General features: G+C 38.9%; 1 protein-coding gene across 3 annotated transcripts in view; it reads right to left on the bottom strand.

Moving 5' to 3' along the window:
- Positions 1-18,959, bottom strand: part of LOC138761361 (tectonic-1-like) — a 55,388-nt gene that overhangs the window by 18,780 nt on the left and 17,649 nt on the right. For all 3 annotated transcript variants that reach the window (XR_011356274.1, XM_069933339.1, XM_069933337.1), the window contains exons 5-10: positions 18,433-18,520; positions 15,113-15,225; positions 14,348-14,377; positions 11,961-12,089; positions 11,660-11,785; positions 5,261-5,342 (exon numbers count right to left, since the gene is read on the bottom strand). Coding sequence is in view for 2 of the 3 variants with exons in the window: in XM_069933339.1 (XP_069789440.1) it covers positions 5,261-5,342; positions 11,660-11,785; positions 11,961-12,089; positions 14,348-14,377; positions 15,113-15,225; positions 18,433-18,520 (568 nt within the window). In the remaining variant the exon portion in view is untranslated. The remainder of the gene's footprint in view (positions 1-5,260; positions 5,343-11,659; positions 11,786-11,960; positions 12,090-14,347; positions 14,378-15,112; positions 15,226-18,432; positions 18,521-18,959) is intronic.

Here is an 18,959-nt window from a genome sequence, read left to right as displayed (position 1 = left end):
ACAAGATGGCATTATTTCAGGATAAAAGGGTGTCAATTTAAAACAATGGGAGAAAAATTTCATGAGTCTGAGCAACTTGTGGGGGGAGTCACGTGATGGAGTAGTGGCCGGACGGTGAACTCCAGCCCTCTCCAGAAAAGTCGGGAAAAACAAGAGAAAATACAAAGGCACAGAAATACAAGTTAAAGAAAAGTGAGTATAAAGGTGGAAAGAAGATGGAGACAAAAGGAGAAAAATCAAAATCAACGGAAAGAAGAGAGGAAGAGAAGACAACGGAGGAAAAAGGTGAAGGCCTTACCTGTCCGAAGAGGCCCGCTGTGGAGAGAGGGCCCCACTACCTCAGGTCGGTAGAAAAAGAACTACAACAATGGCTCACAGAGCCGAGTAAAAGTGCGCAACCGCGCATGCAAAAAAACACACCGACGGGAGGGGGGACCAGCTGGGGAGTCGATCTCCACAGCCGGCAACGACAGCTGCAGAACACCTGCAGCAAGAAGAGACCACAGAAGACAATGGAAACAAGAAAGAAGAGGAGGAAAGGGCAGCAAAGAAACAACAGATGGCCAACCCAGAGGAAAAAGAAGAGGAAGAATACAGTGAAATAGATAAAGGGAAAGGCAAGGTAAAGGATATACTTGCTCTTGTTAGAGGATACATGGAGTCATTTAAAGAATGGCAAACACAGGAATTCAATGATTTAAGAAGAAGAATAAACAACACAGAAGAGAAAATAAATAAAATGGATATGACCTTAACAGAAATGGGGAAAAAAATGGACAAGATGGAAGAGCGGGCAGTAGCAGCAGAAATGGAGGTAGAAGACTTAAAAAAGAAATTGGAGGAATCTAATAAAAAAACTAAAGAGACACAAGAATTACTAGCCCAAAAAATAGATATAATGGAAAATTATAACAGAAGAAATAACATAAAGATAGTGGGCCTTAAGGAAGATGAAGAAGGCAAGAATATGAGGGAGTTTATAAAAGAATGGATCCCTAAGGCCCTAGGATGTCCAGAACTACAGCAAGAAATGGAAATAGAAAGGGCACATAGAGCATTGGCCCCTAAACCACAACCACAACAAAAACCAAGATCTATTGTAGTAAAATTCCTAAGATATACTACAAGAGAAAAGGTACTGGAGAAGACAATGGAAAAAGTAAGAGAGGGCAACAAACCACTGGAGTATAAAGGGCAAAAAATCTTCATTTATCCAGATATAAGCTTTGAACTCCTAAAGAAGAGAAAAGAGTTCAATACAGCAAAAGCGATTTTATGGAAGAAAGGATATAAATTTACACTGAAGCATCCTGCGGTATTGAAAATATTTATTCCAGGACAACAAAACAGACTATTCTCGGATCCAGAAGAAGCACGAAAATTTGCAGAACAATTACAAAAATAGACTGAGGGATGAAGACGGGTAATGAGAGCAAAAATTATCACGATTGATATGTATGTGGGTAAAGACAAAAATAGACTGAGGGATGAAGAAGGGTAAGGAGGGTAAAAATGACCACGATTGATATGTATGCGGGTAAAGAGGTATAAGAGTGAATAGAGACAATGGGCATATGTGAAAGTATCTGTAATTAGAGGAAAACATAGAGAGTATAGACAAGAATTAATAAGAGAAGGCAATGGAATAGAGAGAATAAGGAGGGAATTAAAAGAGTGACCTTTGTGACATATAAAAAGCGAAATCTTTTCTGGGGGGGGCTGGGTGGGGGAAAAGAGCGGTCACTGCAAAATCAGTTGACGCTTGCGAGTGGATTCGCAAATCCAAATGGAGAGGGGAGATGTGGTTGTCCGACAAGGGATAAAGGGCAACTCAGGAGGGGAAGGGGAGACTGGGGATAAAGAAGATAGAAATAGGAGAATAAGGAAAATGTTGGATGTTGTAGGAATGTTGTCTGGTAAAGAGTTGAAAATAAGAAAACAGAAATGGAAAAGGAGGAAAGGTAATGATGGAAAAACGGAAAGAGAAGTCTGAGCAACTTGTTGCCACAGACGGCTGTGGAACCGAGGTCAGGGTGTATTTAAGGCAGAGATTGACAGGTATTTGATTAGTCAGGGCATCAAGGGTTGCAGGGAAAAGGTTTGGGAGTGGGGTTGAGTAGGTGGATGGATCAGCTCATGATTAGAATGGCAGAGCAGACTCAATGGGCCTACTTCTGCTCCTATATCTTGTTATTTTTCAGTTCTCAACAAAAGTATATTCTAGTTCAAAGCAAGGACTGAAAAGGTGGGGAGAGCCAGCCTTGAAAATAAAGGAAGACGTCAAACTAAAAGCTCATGCATACAAAATTGGCAGGAGCAGTGGGAAACTAGAAAATTGGCAAAACTTTAAAAAGCAACAAAGAAGCACAAAGTAAGTATTAAAGAGAGGGAAGATAGACCATAAGAAAATATTAGCACAAAATACAAAAACAGATGGTAAATTTTTATAATTATATTAAGCGGAAAAGTGAAGGTTAGTCCCTTGGAAGATGACAGGGGGTTGGTGATATTGGACAATGAGGAAATGGCTGAGTCTTTGAATGTCTATTTTGTGTCAGTCTTCACAGTGGAGGACATGTTGAACATGCCAAAGACAGATGTTATGGGTGTGATGGAGGCGAGAACATGGATGTAATAGCTATAATTAAAGAGGTAGTACTGAGCAAACATGAGTGACTAAAGATTGATAAGTCCTCTGGTCCTGATGGAATACACCAGGGTATTGAAAGGAATAGCAGAAGTTATAGTCAAAGCTTTGATGATAATGTACAAAAATTCTCTGGACTCTGGACTGGTCCTGGCAGATTTGAAGACAGTGAATGTCACACCACTATTAAAAAAGGATGTAGGCAAAAGGCAGAGAACTATAGGCCAGTTAGTTTAACATCTGTAGTTTGGAAAATGATTGAAACTATCATTAAAGAAGAAATAGCAAGGCATCTGGAGCAGACAACAACATGGATTCAGCAAAGGCAGGTCCTGTTATTTGAGGGGATAATGAGGATGATAGTGGTGACCAGGTGGACAGTGTTTACCTGGATTTACAGAAGGCTTTCAATAAGGTGCCAGATAAGACATAAGAAGAATGCATAGAGTTGGGGGTGATGTATTAGCATGAATAGAGGATTGGTAACCAATGGAAAGCAGAGAGTTGGGATACAGGGGTGTTTTTTCTAATTGGCAATCAGTGGTGAGTGGGGTGCCACAGGGTCAGTGCTGGGCCTGGAACTGTTCACGATATACATTAATGATCTGGAAGAGGGGATAGAGTGTAGTGTATTTAAGTTTGCTGATGACACTAAACTAAAAAGTAAATTGTGCAGAGGATGTGGTAAGTCTCCACAGAGTGGGCAAGGGTCTGGCAGATGGACTACAATATTGGTAAATATGAGGTTATCCACTTTGGAAGGAAAAATGGAAGATCAGAGTATTATTTAAATAGCAATCGATGGTAACATGCAGGACTTGGGAGTGCTTGTGCATGAATTGCAAAAGGTTGGTTTGAAGGTGCAGCAGGCTATCAAGAAGACAAATAAAATGTTTCCTTCATTGCTAGAGGGATTGAGCAAGAAGGTTATGCTGCAATTGTACAAGATACTAGTGAGACGGCATCTGGAATACTGCATGCAGTTCTGGTTTCCTTACTTGAGAAAGGATTTGGAGGTGTGCAGAAGAGGTTCACCAGGTTGATTCCAGAGATGAGGAGATTAACCTATGAGGAGAGACTGAGTCGTCTGGAACTGTACTCGCCAGAATTGAGGAAGATGAGTGTGGATCTTACATAAAATTATGAAAGGCATAGAAAAGATAGAGGCTGATATGTTTTTCCATTGGTGGGGGAGACCAGAACTAGGGACACTCCTCAAGATTCAGGGCAGTATGGAAAGGAGGAGGAATTGCTTTTCCCAGAATGTGGTGAATCTATGGAATTTGCTGCCCATTGAAGCAGTGGAGGCTACCTCAGTAAATATATTTAAGACAAGGTTGGATAGATTTTTACATCAGAAGAATTAAGGGAAATGGGAGAAAAGGCAGGTAGGTGAATGAGAGCTTATCATCAGATCAGCCATTATCTCATTGAATGATGGAGCAGGCTTTACGGACCAGATGGCCTACTCCTGCTCCTACTTATGTTCACACTTGCAAACTGACCAAAAGGTGTTCAAAGGTGAGAAGGCTGCATTGTGACATGCAAGTCAAACCATGACAAAATAACTATCATCTGGGGAAAAAAACACACACACACATTTGGCCTCTGATGGGAAGGAAACTATGGAGGAAGGAACAAGGTAAAATGGCAGGAATTGTTTTACATAAAAATGATGGTGCTTTTGGAACTGCCATTAGTGCAGACGCATGGAGAGGAGCAACAGGGTTCCACCACCCAGTCCAATTACTGATGACTCTGTACAGGTTTTAGACGGCTTATTAAAAACCTGTAGAGTCATCAATAATTGGACTGGGTGGTGGAACCCTGTTGCTCCTCTCCGTGAGTCTGCACTAGTGGCAAGTGACTTACTTTAAAATCCTGCGACCGTGAGATCTGGGCCCAAGATTGTGGCGCCTATGTTCAGCAGCAGCCTCTGGGGGTTGCAGACTCTGGGGAAGCAGAGGACTGGCACAGGGCACCATAAAATGGGGAAACCATGCCCTGTTTCGGAAGGAGAAGCAGAGATGACCCTCAGGATAGTGACCATGGCGGAGGACCAGTGAGTGGCTGAAAAATACACAGGCATTGGGCTGTTGGTGACTGAAGTCAAAGGACTCACACCAGGCTGTGGACTGCTGGAGACTGGCTGAAGGGGTACTAGGTATCGGAACCAGGATGCAAGAGGGCACTGAAGGCTTCCAGATCTTGTGGGAGGTTTGGATCTGGAGCTCGGGTCATCAATGGTTTGGACTGGAGTCTGTGTGGCTGTGAGAGTGCTGGAGTCGAATCCACGAGCGCTCGTGACTAGAGGGTCTTGCTTTTGCTTCTCTTTCTCTGACTATAAGAGGCGCCTGTCAGTTTCTGGTAACAGCAAATCTGCCTGTCTTACTGCAGACTAAAGCACATTTTCTATAATATTACACTTGTTTAATCACATGACAATAAAGGAATCGATCTTAATATTTTAAGAAAAGCTCTGGTAGAAACTATTACATATTGTAATGAGGGGATGATAAATTGAACGCCTTTCTAAAAGGGGATGTTGAGATGGCCCTTTATTATGCATACATACATACATAACATGAAAAGTAAAATGAAAAGGATATGTGGCATTTGGTCCAAATCCAGCCACAAGAGGAAGTCCAACAACATAGCCTGGATTTCCACTGAAAGGAATTCCCACTGTGTTTTTCTGCAATTTAAAAGGACATTGAGTCACGAAAAAACATAAGAATCTTTAAAAAGCAACACGATTAATAATGTCAATATTGAAAATAACAAATTCATGGAGTCTATAGTTGGTCCATCAAAAAGAACGATCCTGTAGATTTTACTTTAATCGAAGAGAGAGCAAATACATACAAATTCAAAGTCAATTGACAGCTTTTTCATAGCATTTTAATAACACAAATGTATTACGAGAGTTCCAAGTGAAGGTCACCCAGATTTTTAAATATTTAAAGTTCAGGGGTACCTCATGATGGATTTGAGCTCCATACAAGAATTGTAAGGGAAAGCACTAATGAAGTTGCTACTATACATTAAATGCAAACTTGTGAGAGTCGATATTAAGAAACCCTTCTCGAGACAAGCAAATAACCAAAATATAGATTCTGAGCAGCTGTAAGAAGCAAAAATAGAATCATTACAAAAAAAAGTGGGGACGTGGTACTGATGTTAAATTGTTGAGCTTGAGGTTACAAAGTGCACAAGTGTTCCCCAAGATTCTGTTGAGAATAAGGAGAGTAGTATAAAGTAGAGGTTTTCCCACTGTCTAATTGATCAACATCATGAAGACAAATGTGTTGCTCATTTCCTTAATGCTTGAAAGATTTTGTTTTCTCACTTTGCTATGTTTTCCATCATAATAATAACTGCACTTCAAGTACCTTTGAGAGCAGAGAAAATACAAGTACAAAAGTAAGTTTTCCTTATTAATTTTTATATACTGAGCATAAAAGCATATTTATAATGTTTTGCAATTCACAACAAAAATTAAAGTTTGAAAATGTTAAACTCTTTATTAAAAGTTGCAAGAATAGCTCTAATGATTACACATCAAATGTGGGTACAGAATGAGACTTTATGATCTTGGAGGGGCTCATCATTAGAGATTATCTTAATTCTTTGCTTATTCTCTCTGTTTTATAGTGTGAGATAAATGACACAACAGTTTTTAAAAACTCCATGTTAAAGGGGGAGGTACTAACTGAATTTTAATGAGCTTGTACAAAGCAAAAATCCAAATTTTTCTGGAGTAACATTCACCTTTATTATTGTGTAAAAGCAAAGCAGCACTGAAATCCTAAAGCTGCAGTTGGTAAACAAGCGCTTTCATGGCTTGTGCTATTAGATGCTTTCCCATCACAATTATCTGGAAATAATTTTTCTTTCTAATATCTATGTAATTTCCCTCTTTAAACCAACAATTGAATCTGTCTCCACCACCCTTTCATGCCGTGAATTCCTGATCATAACTAAATGTCATTGGAATGCAAGAAATAGCAGGAGTAGGCTACCTGGCCTGTTCCACCACTCAACAAGCTCGTGGCTAATCAGACCATGCACTCAGCTTCACCTACCTACTTTTTTCTCCATACCCTTAATTCTCCGATTGTAGAAAATTTCTTAAATATACTTTCTTGGGCAGAGCATTACACATATTTAGCACTCTCTGGAAAGAGCAGTTTCTCAACATCTGTCATAAATCTCCTCCGGAAAATCTTTTTTTTTTTTTTTTAATTTTTTTTTTCACACCATAAATCACATTAGCCATGATATACACTATTTATTTTTCACACATATACAGTGACTTTTTCTCCCCCCCCCACTTTCCTCCCAAACCACCCCCCCACCCCCCCCTCTCATCCATTTTAGGTATACAATCTAGGTTGCATTAAGCCAGTCAGACAATGTTGTCATTCAACAAAATTACACCAGAAATTCTACTGAGTCCATTCTTTTCTTTCCTTCTCCTTCCATCAACTTAGGTAATGTTTGTCCCCGGTAGGTTTTCGCTATTGTATTTAATGTAAGGCTCCTATACTTGTTCGAATATTTCAATATTATTTTTTAACCTATATGTTATTTTTTCTAATGGAATACATTTATTCATTTAAATTTAGTAGTTTCTTCCTTTTAATTTGGTTATGTATTCCATTAATATTTAAAGACATATAGTTCAGCGTAGCCCTTTTATATTTTGTTTATCTTCTCTTTCCGTTTTTCCATCATTACCTTTCCTCCTTTTCCATTTCTGTTTTCTTATTTTCAACTCTTTATAAGACAACATTCCTACAACATCCAACATTTTGCTTATTCTCCTATTTCTATCTTATTTATCCCCAATCTCCCCTTCACCTCCTGAGTTGTCCTTTATCCCTTGTCGGACAACCACATCTCCCCTCTCCATTTGGATTTGCGAATCCACTCGCAAGCGTCAACTGATTTTGCAGTGACCGCTATTTCCCCCCACCCCGCCTCCCCCAGAAAAGATTTCACTTTTCATATGTCACAAAGGTCACTCTTTTAATTCCCTCCTTATTCTCTCTATTCCATTACCTTCCCTTATTAATTCTTGTCTATACTATCTATATTTTCCTCTAAGTACAGATACATTCATGTATGCTCATTGTCTCTATTCACTCTTATACCTCTTTACCCGCATACATATCAATCGTGATCATTTTTACTCTCATTACCCGTCTTCATCCCTCAGTCTATTTTTGTCTTTACCCACATACATATCAATCGTGATCATTTTAACTCTCATTACCTGTCTTCCTCCCTCAGTCTATTTTTGTAATTGTTCTGCAAATTTTCGTGCTTCTTCTGGATCCGAGAATAGTCTGTTTTGTTGTCCTGGAATAAATATTTTCAATACCGCTGGATGCTTTAGTATAAATTTATACCCTTTCTTCCATAAAATCGCCTTTGCTGTATTGAACTCTATTCTCTTCTTTAGGAGTTCAAAACTTATATCTGGGTAAATGAAGATTTTTTGCCCTTTATACTCCAGTGGTTTGTTGCCCTCTCTTACTTTTTCCATTGTCTTCTCCAGTACCTTTTCTCTTGTAGTATATCTTAGGAATTTTACTACAATAGATCTTGGTTTTTGTTGTGGTTGTGGTTTAGAGGCCAATGCTCTATGTGCCCTTTCTATTTCCATTTCTTGCTGTAGTCTGGACATCCTAGGGTCTTAGGGATCCACTCTTTTATAAACTCCCTCATATTCTTCCCTTCTTCATCTTCCTTAAGGCCCACTATCTTTATGTTATTTCTTCTGTTATGGTTTTCCATTGTATCTATTTTTTGAGCTAGTAGTTCTTGTGTCTCTTTAGTTTTTTTAATTAGATTTCTCCAATTTCTTTTTTAAGTCTTCTACCTCCATTTCTGCTGCTACTGCCCGCTCTTCCATCTTGTCCATTTTCTTTCCCATTTCTGTTAAGGTCATCTCCATTTTATTTATTTTCTCTTCTGTGTTGTTTATTCTTTTTCTTAAATCCTTAAATTCCTGTGTTTGCCATTCTTTAAATGACTCCACGTATCCTTTAATAAGAGCAAGTATATCCTTTACCTTGCCTTTCTTTTCTTCTTCTATTTCCCTGTACTCTTCCTCTTCTTCTTCCTCTGGGTTGGCCATCTGTTGTTTCTTTGGTGCCCTTTCCTCCTCTTCTTTCTTGTTTCTATTGTCTTCTGTGGTCTCTTCTTGCTGCAGGTGTTCTGCAGCTGTCGTTGCCGGCTGTGGAGATCCCCCCTCCCGTCGGTGTGTTTTTTTTTCATTCGCATCGCGCATGCGCGAAGTATCGCGCATGCGCGGTTGCGCACTTTTACTCGGCTCTGCGAGCCACTGTTGTAGTTCTTTTTCTACCGACCTGAGGAAGCCGGCTCGTCTCTCCGCAGCGGGCCTCTTCGGACAGGTAAGGCCTTCACCTTTTTCCTCCTTTGTCTTCTCTTCCTCTCTTCTTACCGTTGCTTTCGATTTTTCTTTTTTTGTCGCCATCTTCTTTCCACCTGTATACTCACTTTTCTGTAACTTTTATTTCTGTGCATTTGTGTTTTCTTTTGTTTTTCCCGACTTTTCTGGAGAGGGCTGGAGTTCACCGTCCGGCCACTACTCCATCACGTGACTCCTCCTCCTCCGGAAAATCTTGAGGGTATGTCCCTAGTTCTAATCTATCCTGGCAGTGGAAAAAATTTCAAGCTTTATCTTAGCTATTTCTTTTATAATTTTGTATGTTTCTATAAGATCCCCTCTCATTCCTCTAAATTTCAGCTAATTCAGTCCCAGTTCCTCATCTCTTCAATCAACCTGGAGAACCTCCTCGACACGATCTCCAATGCCAGGATATCCTTTATTAAATAAAGCCATAAAGGCACACAATACATACCTGTATAGTTGCAGCAAAACTTCTCTGTTCTTGAATTCAAACATTCCAGCAATTAAGGCAATTTGCTTTCATGATTAGCTGTTTTGTGATTCATGCACAAACACTTCCAAGTCTCTCTGCATAATAACAACCTTGCACTCACGTCAGCATAACCAAGGAGATGATTGTGGACTTCAGGAGGAAGTCAGGGGAACATGATCCAGTCCTCAGAGGGCGCATTCATTTGATGCAATCATGAAGAAGGCTCTCCAGCAGCTATACTTTTTTGGTACGTCGCCGAAAACTCTGACTTCTGCAGGTGTACCGTGGAGAGCATCTGGCTGATCGCATCACTACGGAGGCACCAACTCTCAAGACAAGAAAAATCTCTAGAGCAGGGGTGTCAAACTCAAATTCACGGAGGGCCAAAATTAAAAACTTGGACTAAGTCGAGGGCCAAACTAAATATTTATTGAAAATTTTCAACAACATCTGCATGTTTTCTCTTCTTTCAACATATGTAATGTTAAACTTTTTCTTATTAAAATAAATGTTTAATAATAGTTTTGGATAAACTCTTTCCAGAAGCATTAACAAATGAGAAATAAAATATTCAACAAAAAATATTTCTCTAAAGAGGATTTGTCAAATGTTGCTAGTGTGCTGTCGAATAGTAAAATCTGAGGGCTATTGAGAATGTGGGAGAATAACATGATTCCTGAAACAATCAAATGGGTGACTGATTGTGGGCATGAACTCTAACAGGGTTATTTGCTATGCCCTTTTTCCATTGGTACAGATATCATTTGATTTACACACTTTTCAAGTTTTATGCCTAATTAGCTTGTATCCAGGTGCAGGTCCATTTTTAACCAGGAATATATTTATCACTGTGACATGAAACTATTGGAAGATCGTTTTATCCTGAGATTAAAGTTCATAATACTTACTCAGGCCTGTGTGCGGGAGGGCGGGGTTTGCGGGCGATCGGGTTGGACAACGACAGTGCAGGGGCATGGGCTCTCGCTGCAGGGCGGCATCTCGGCGGATCAGTGGCCCCGTCACCGTGAGTCGCGGATCGGCCTGCAGTAGGGAGGGGAAGTGGGCAAAGGTCCTGGTGAGGTCAGGCCCGAGGCCTCCGGTTCCGGGCGCTGGGAAGCGGCCTTGGCTTCCCCTGACACCGGCCAGGCCCCAAAACCAGAGTCCAGTGAGACCCTGCAACGTAAACAGAGGAGGTGGGGGCGATTAGCAGGCTGACGCCAATGCATTCTGGGATTTGTTGTATTACTGTGCATGCGCTATACTGGCGCGGCAGCCAGCGGGCCACCTCTAATACATTTTTGAAATGATCTTGTGGGCCAAATATAATTATATCGCGGGCCAAATTTGCCCACGGGCCAGAGTTTGACATGTGTGCTCTAGAGGGTTGTTAACTTGGCCTGCAAAATCACAGACACCAAACTTCACTCCATTGAGATCATCTACAAGAAATGGTGTCTTAAAAAAGCAGCCTGTCTTCAAAGACCCCCACCACCCAGGTCATGCCCTCTTCACTCTGCTACTATCAGGAAAAAGGTACTGGAGCCTAAAGTCAAGCGCTCAGTGGCACAAGGATAGCTTTCTCCCCGCTGCCATCAGGTTCCTGAATAATCACTATTTTTTACATATATTGTTGTGAGGTGGTTTATATGAATGTTTGTACTGTGATGCTGCCAAAACACCAAATTTTGTGACTTGTTCATGACAATAAATTCTGATTCTGACAACAGCATGCTGCAATTTTTCACCATTTAAATAATAATCCATTCTATTTTTTTTCATTTACCAACAGAATTGGAGCTACCAACAAGCCATACTGTACTTGGTATATGTGATTTTGTCACATCACCTTGGTCTTGAAATATTCCTTGCCCATCATTTTCCCTAGGTTAAACATTAAGACCCTAATAAATGTGAAGTGTTTAAAGTGAGAGAAAAAATATTATGTACATTTTGAGAATAATATTGTTGCTACAATGGTCCCCCAGTTTCGATGGTAACTTTGTGAGGACATACTTGAAAACATTATCATTTAAAAGTGGTCATCACTGAGCCAGCTCAGTTACTTCCAAACAATAAAATAATTTTGCATTTACAGTACCTGAATGAAACTAATCTGGAAACGCTGTTGTATTGGGACCATGCTGTTGTTAATAGTTCCAAGAAGAAAAGCAACAGTTGCATTTACAATCTTCCCATTATTGCTATACGCAACAATGTACTTTACCTACCAATAACAATAAAAAAACAAAGTATTGTTGACATCATACAAAATTTACTTGGAACTCAACATACATAAACAATTACATTCTGTAGAACTTGGGAGCAATAAGACTAAAAATGTATGATGACATTCCAGTACAGCAAGGCCATTATAAGCAATCACACAAGTCCTAACTTACCTCCAACACAATATTTCTGCACACATTAACATCTTGGTTAGGTGTCCAGCTATTCACATCAAAGTCTTTCAGGCGTATTAATGTTCTATTTGGAGATCTCAAAATGATCGAGGTGAGAAGAACTGGAATCTGAAAGGAACGAAATAATGTATTGCATACATCTAACCTTAGTATAGAAGTCTAATGTTATATTTAAAGTCAAGGTAAACTTTTAACATTGTAGAATTATTAGCAAAATGTTTTAAACACAAATTGAAGTCACTAAAAATGAAAAATTTAAAAATTCAGTTAGTTTTTTTTGGGTTTTTTTTAAATAATTGAGTGTTTATGAAAATAAGTCTTAAAATTGAAAGCATCTTTCATTTTTAAGCTTCTGGTAAACTGCATTAAAATTCCTATTATATGGATGTTACAAGCCCAGAGGACCCCAAACCCACTAATAGATGTTCACAAAGACAAATGGTTACTTAAACAAAAGTTGCTTTTAATTATCTTTAAACATGAAAACAGGATCACACTTTATCTTATTACTTAACTATTAACTTACTATTAACTAACCTAACTTAACCCCCTTCTAATTCTAAGGGCATGTATATGTAAGTTCAGAAAAGTGTTCTTTGATTCACAGTCCAATCTCACTTATCATTCCTTCAAGTTTACTGGTTGTAGGCAACTTTTATACTGTGCACAAAATTTAACATTTATGAAGTTCACCAGGCTTTGGTGCTAGAAAGATAAATGGTTACTGCTCAGGAAGGTTCTTGTCGATTTTCAGAAAAAGATTTGTTGTTCGCTGGACATCCACAACTGATTCCCTTTAATCAGCCACTTCAGTGACTTGCCGAAGAAACTTGCCCCCTCAGGGTTCTCCAGATGATAACCTCTTTCTTTCAGGTCACCACAGAATTCCTTTTTGTTTATTTTATTTCAAGTGAAACATTAGGCAGCTAGTCCTCTCCTCTTGCATGAACCACAAAGGCTTTGACCAGGCTGAACTAAGCACTCACAACCGTCTTCCAAACGGGGTTTTCCACAAGCTTGCCAGCTTGTCCTGTTCCAGTCCCAGCTGCTGCTGCTGACTGTAAAACTGCAGAACTGAATTCTCTCTTCCTCTATGAGAGAGAAAGCCTGTTTTACTCTTTCTGCTTGGAAAGCCACATGCCCTCTTAGAAAGTTCCACTCTAGACAGTTTGCAGCTCCAATGAGTCCTTTCAACTGTTGCCTTTTTGTGAACAACAATTCATTAGTGACGTCTCTTGGGCAGCGCCAAAGCTTTTGCAAAGGCTCTTGGCGCCGGCCTGTCTAGTATGAGCAGAGCTCCAGTATTTTAAATAAGATCTGTTTTAAAGTGTTTGCATGTGACCTACACTAAAAATCCTGCCCAATTTATCTCCCCAAAACATATCTATATACAAACACAACATAATCTGTCGCAATGGGTTTCAGCAAATTTCATAAAACGTAAAATTTGATAGAAACCAGATTTGATTGTGTCATGTTAAGTACACAGTTCACATCTGCTTTCTTTAAACAAACTGGCAAACTGCATAGCTGGTTGTAGATCACTGAATAAATACTCAACAAAACAAATTAAAATAGTGGCATTCTTTCAGGCTTCAATGCTGAAATCTTAGGGTAGCAGCAAGGAAATCATAAATACTGCACTGTCAAAGAACAATTAAAAATTCAAACTATACTTATGAAGTACAATAATTTATGAAACAATTTGTCAATTTTAACAATAAAAGAATTCTTTATTAAATGCAATGGACATTGGTAATTCTGGGTTCTTTTTTGTTAGCTGGTTGATTATCCTAATCAGCAGACAAACACATTTGTGCATCATGTTGAACAATATATAATGTAATTTCACTGTTCTTTTTGCTCATCATGAGCCAATAAAATTAAAGACCTGAAAGGACTTAAATTGAGTTTATGAAATATGTGACATCTTCATTCTCTATTGATTGGTACAAAGCTGGAAGGAATTTTTTCCAGTTCTGAAGAAGACAAATCTAATGTATTACCTACAAGCCATAAGTTACAGACTTTTGTAAAACATCAAATAGGAGAATTAGATAGCATGTGGTTAATACATTAATAATTGCATAGAACCACTTACTGCCGTGAAAATTTTTTAAATACCAGCACATACCTGACCTCGAACAACACTCAAGGCACACCTTCCTTTCTCCTTTTAACCTAAATATGTAAAAATTCCAAATCAGGAATTTCATTCTTCCTGTGCCTTAAAATTGTATGGGGTCATTAATTCCTTCAAGGTCACACCAATAAGCCACTAAAAGAATGCATGCAGTTCAACTATATCATATTCACTCTTACAAAATATAAGAAAAAAAATTAGACTGAAGAACTATTATACTTACTACTCCACTATTCAAGACTTCATTTGGACTCTGAAAAACAGTGTATTTTCATATATTAGTTTCTAGGTTGAAAGGATCATTTCAAAAAGTTTCAACACAAAATCCATCAATAAGTGGAAATTTAGCAGTAGCTGTAAATCTATTCAACTTAGAAACTGCCTACACAAATGACCACATTGCATGGAATCTCCCACTTTAAGTTATAAATTCAGAATCAACTTCCTACAAAGTACAATTGAGAAAATTGCTCAGTATTCTTCATGACAAATATAAATTTGAGATGCTTACAGAACTTTGAGTTAACTTCAATAGATATTGTTAAAATATAATAGTGATGTTCATTAATATTAAATGAAGATTTGGGTAACTGATTAATATTGAAGCAGATCTTGGTAGGCCAGATCTATTGCCTAGTATTAAGCTGAAGCAAAATATTAAAAACACATTTTGCTCCTTCTCTCCCAATCTGCAGGCCAGTACAATACCCAGGGAATCTCAGTGAATCTTAGCCATGCTTTTGGTTTCCATGTGGGATCCAATAATGATGCATCATGACAGATGCAACAATGTCTGACATTCCATAAATTCTGAATTTCTGTTCTTGAATGTCAGTGCACGATGTCCAGCACTTACAGATATTGAAACAGCTGAGCTCCAATAGTTCCAATTGAAAATGTTGGCAAAACTCATTAACATCCAACCCATTATTTGGTACATTTTATTTTAGAATTATCAACATAACATATCAAACTGTGGAAAACTTACTGCAAAAATCTTAAAATTGAAGTAGTTTTTTATGTTTAATGCTGGAAGACTTGTACAATTTGTTGATTTGTGAATCCTTCTACTGCAATGTGTTGTTTGATCTATCAAAAAAGCTATGACACAAAAATAAAAGTCAAAGAACATTAAATGAAAAAACTTTATAAATACAGTTTAATGCAGATTTTTTTTTTCTTAGACACCCTGCCTCTATGGGATATATTGAAGACCAAATGCTGAAATACATAGAAAGGCATGTATTTATTTTGTGATTGATACATCTTATAATTGATCAAAATAATTCAGGCCTCTCTATTCCAAACTAAATAAATTATTAACTCCATAATATTTAATAATGGTAAAGAATTTGATAAAAGCATGACTAATCCTGTGCTTCAAGTTTCCATGTCATCAGATTCCCTCAGCATCTGAGGTCCCAAACTGGGACCATTTGTGGCAACTGTTTGCAGCTCAGTTAATTTCAGCCTTCCAGACTCGGCAAAATAGAACTCTGAAATGACCTGAAGGTTAGATGCCATTATTGCAATCTTCTTCACTGACTCCAAGGCAAGTTGCAAACATTGCCCCCATCTCAACAAAGCTCAGGAAGTTTCAGAATTATTTCCTTCTTTTTATACTCCAACAAGTTACCATATTCCTAAGGAACTAGTATGTTGCTATAGAGAGGGCATGCTAGTTCATGAGATGCATGAAGCATTACAAGCTTTCCATTACATCCTAAAAAGCGAGGCCATAAATGGCTGTGATGCTTCAATACCCAATGAGTTGAACACCTTGAAACCATAGAACATTACAGTACAGAAACAGACCCCTTCAGCCCTTATAGTCTGTGCCAAACCATTTTTCTGCCTAGTCCTTCTGACCTGCGCCCTCCATGTACCTGTCCATGTACCTGTCCAAATTCTTCTTAAATGTTAAAATTGAGCCTGCCACCTTGTCAGCTGGCAGCTTGTTCCACACTTACACCACTCTCTGTGTGATGAAATTCCCCCTTATATTTCCTTAAACTTTTCCCCTTTCACTCTTAATCCATGTCCTCTGGTTTGTATCTCACCAACCCTCAATGAAAAAAGCCTATCTACATTTACTCTGTCTATCCCCCTCATAATTTTAAATACCTCCATCAAATCTCCCCTCACATTCTTCTACGCTCCAGGGAATAAAGTCCTAAACTATTTAACCTTTCCCTGTAACTCAGTTCCTGAAGTCTGGGCAACATCCTAGTAAATCTTCTCTGCACTCTTTCTATCTTATTGATATCTTTCCTGCAATTAGGTGACCAAAACTGCACACAATACTCCATATTTGGCTTCACCAATATCTTGTACAACTTTATATTGTCCAAACTCCTATAGTCGAGACACCGCCTATACTCCTATTGTATATACTCCTCCTACACTACCTTCCATGCTTACTTTGAGATGGAAAACTCAACAGTGCCTACAAGAATCCTTGCAAAAGCTGATGACCCTGTGACATCTGTCTCTGAGACCAACATCAGAAACATTATTCAAGAGGGTGAACCCTCACAAGGCATTGGGCCCTGATGGTGTACCTGGGAGGGTAATCTATGCCAACCAACTAGCCGGAGTGTTTTATGGACATTTTCAACCCCTCACTGCTATAGTTAGAGGTTCCCACCTGCTTCAAAAGGGCATAAATCATCCCAGTGCAAAAGAGAAGCAGAGTGAGCTGCTCAACAACTATTGCCCAGTAGCATTCACATCTACTGTTATTAAAAGCATTGAGAGATTGGTCATGGCCAGAATGAACACATTCCTAAGTAAAGGTCTGGACCCATTATAATTTGCTGATTGTCACAATTACTCCACAGCAGACGCAATATCTTTGGCTCTCTACTCAGCTTTACCTGGACAACAGCAACGCTTACATCCGGCTACTCTTCATGGACTACTGCTCAGCCTTCAATGCATTATTCCCTAAGTACTGGTCAACAAGCTCCAAACCCTGGGCCTCTGCACCCCCTGCTGCAACTAGATCAACTTCCTCATCAGAAGACCACAGTCAGTATGAATCAGAAACAACATCTCCTCCTCAGAGGCGATCAACACAAGCACACCTCAAGGATGCGTGCTTAGTCCACTGCTCTACTCACTCTTTACCCGTGACTGTGTGGCCAGGCACAATTCAAATGCTAACTGCAAATTTTCTGATGACACCACAGTTGTCAGCAGAATCACAGAGAGCAATGAGGAAACGCACAGGAGGGAAATGGATCAGCTGGTTGAGTGGTGTCACAACTGCAACCTTGCCTGCCACATTAGCAAAAATTCCAGATGTTTGTTACCTCAGCCTGTGACATCAAGGGCACCAGTCTTCACTCCATCAAGGACATCCACAAAAGGTGGTGTCTTAAGAAAGCAGATTTGATCCTCAAGGACCCTTACTTCCCAGGCTATGCCCTCTTCATTTCTACCATTGGGAAAAAGGTACAAGAGCCTGAAAATGAGCACTCAGGGCACAAGGGCAGCTTCTTCCATTCTACCAACAGATTTCTGACTGAACAATGAACCACAGACATTACCTCACTTTGTCTTTTTCTTGCACTATTTTTATTTATTTTTAAATGTGGTTTATAGAAATGTTTGTACTGTATTGGTGCCACAAAACAGTAAATTTCATTACAAATCATTCAATAAATTCTGATTCTGCTGTCCTCAGGAACTTCATTTTGGGAAGATCAGTCTGAAGTGGGATAATTTACAGTGGGCACTTAACATACCCACTTAACATACATTTCCTGCATTTGGCCCACATCCCTCTCAACCTTACATATCCATGTACCAGTCTTTTGAGTGCTACCACCTCTACCATTTCTTCTGGCAGCTCATGACCTATACTCACTAGCCTCTGTGTGGAAAAACTTGCCTCTCATGTCCTCTTTAAATCTTTCCCCTCTCATCTTAAACCTAACCCCTTTTAGATACCCCTTCATTGATAAAAAGACACACTTTTAAGATGTGGTAGAAAACCCCTTGTAATGACAGCAGGGTGAATGTGTAAACACCAGACAGACAACACTAAGGTTAGGAATGAACCAAGGACTACAAGATGCATCACTTTTGCTATTCTAATCCAGCAGATATTTTCTGGGTCAAACTCCTTATTCAAGTGTAATCATTTGCTAGCACTGATTGCTCTTCCCTGATGTGAATTTCTGACCCCCATATCCAAAATGGTTAAAATAATCATCATCCCAATTTTATAACAACTGAATGGATTTTCTAAAATACAGTAGTACTTTTTTAACTTAAGCACATTTCAGTTGTTCTATCTCTTACCTGCAGGGTTGTTGTCAGTACATGTAGATGTTACCAGAGGAGCAGGAAGCTTCAGATAACCATCACTGACTTTAATAGGCATACCATACTGAGGAACAAAAGACGCTGAATGGATCAATATTAACAGATTTTTTTTTAAAAGGTAGGGAAAATTTAAAAATAAGTTTACGGATAATACAAAAACTGTCTGTGCTATAGATAACTATTTAGAAAGCTAGGCTTCAGGAAAATATCAAGGCATTAGTTAAATGTGGAAAAAGCAGCAAATGAAAATCAATCTAGAAAAATATGATCTGATGTATTTGGAGTGTAGTCAAAGGAATATACAAAACATTAAAGGATACTATAGAGCAGAATAGTAAAGGGACATAGGTATGCATCTCTACAAACAGATAAGAAGCACAAAAACCCACATGGGATTCTTTCCTTCACTGGAAGAGATGTAGAATCCAAAAGAATAAGTTATAGAGTATTGTATATAGTTTCGCTCACAGGAAAAATGTCCTAAAACAGGACAAAGAATGAAG

Source organism: Narcine bancroftii, chromosome 4 (genome assembly GCF_036971445.1).
Source record: "Narcine bancroftii isolate sNarBan1 chromosome 4, sNarBan1.hap1, whole genome shotgun sequence".
NCBI lineage: Eukaryota > Metazoa > Chordata > Chondrichthyes > Torpediniformes > Narcinidae > Narcine > Narcine bancroftii.
Note: the sequence above shows the minus strand (reverse complement) of the source record. Positions and strands in the feature narration are given on the sequence as shown.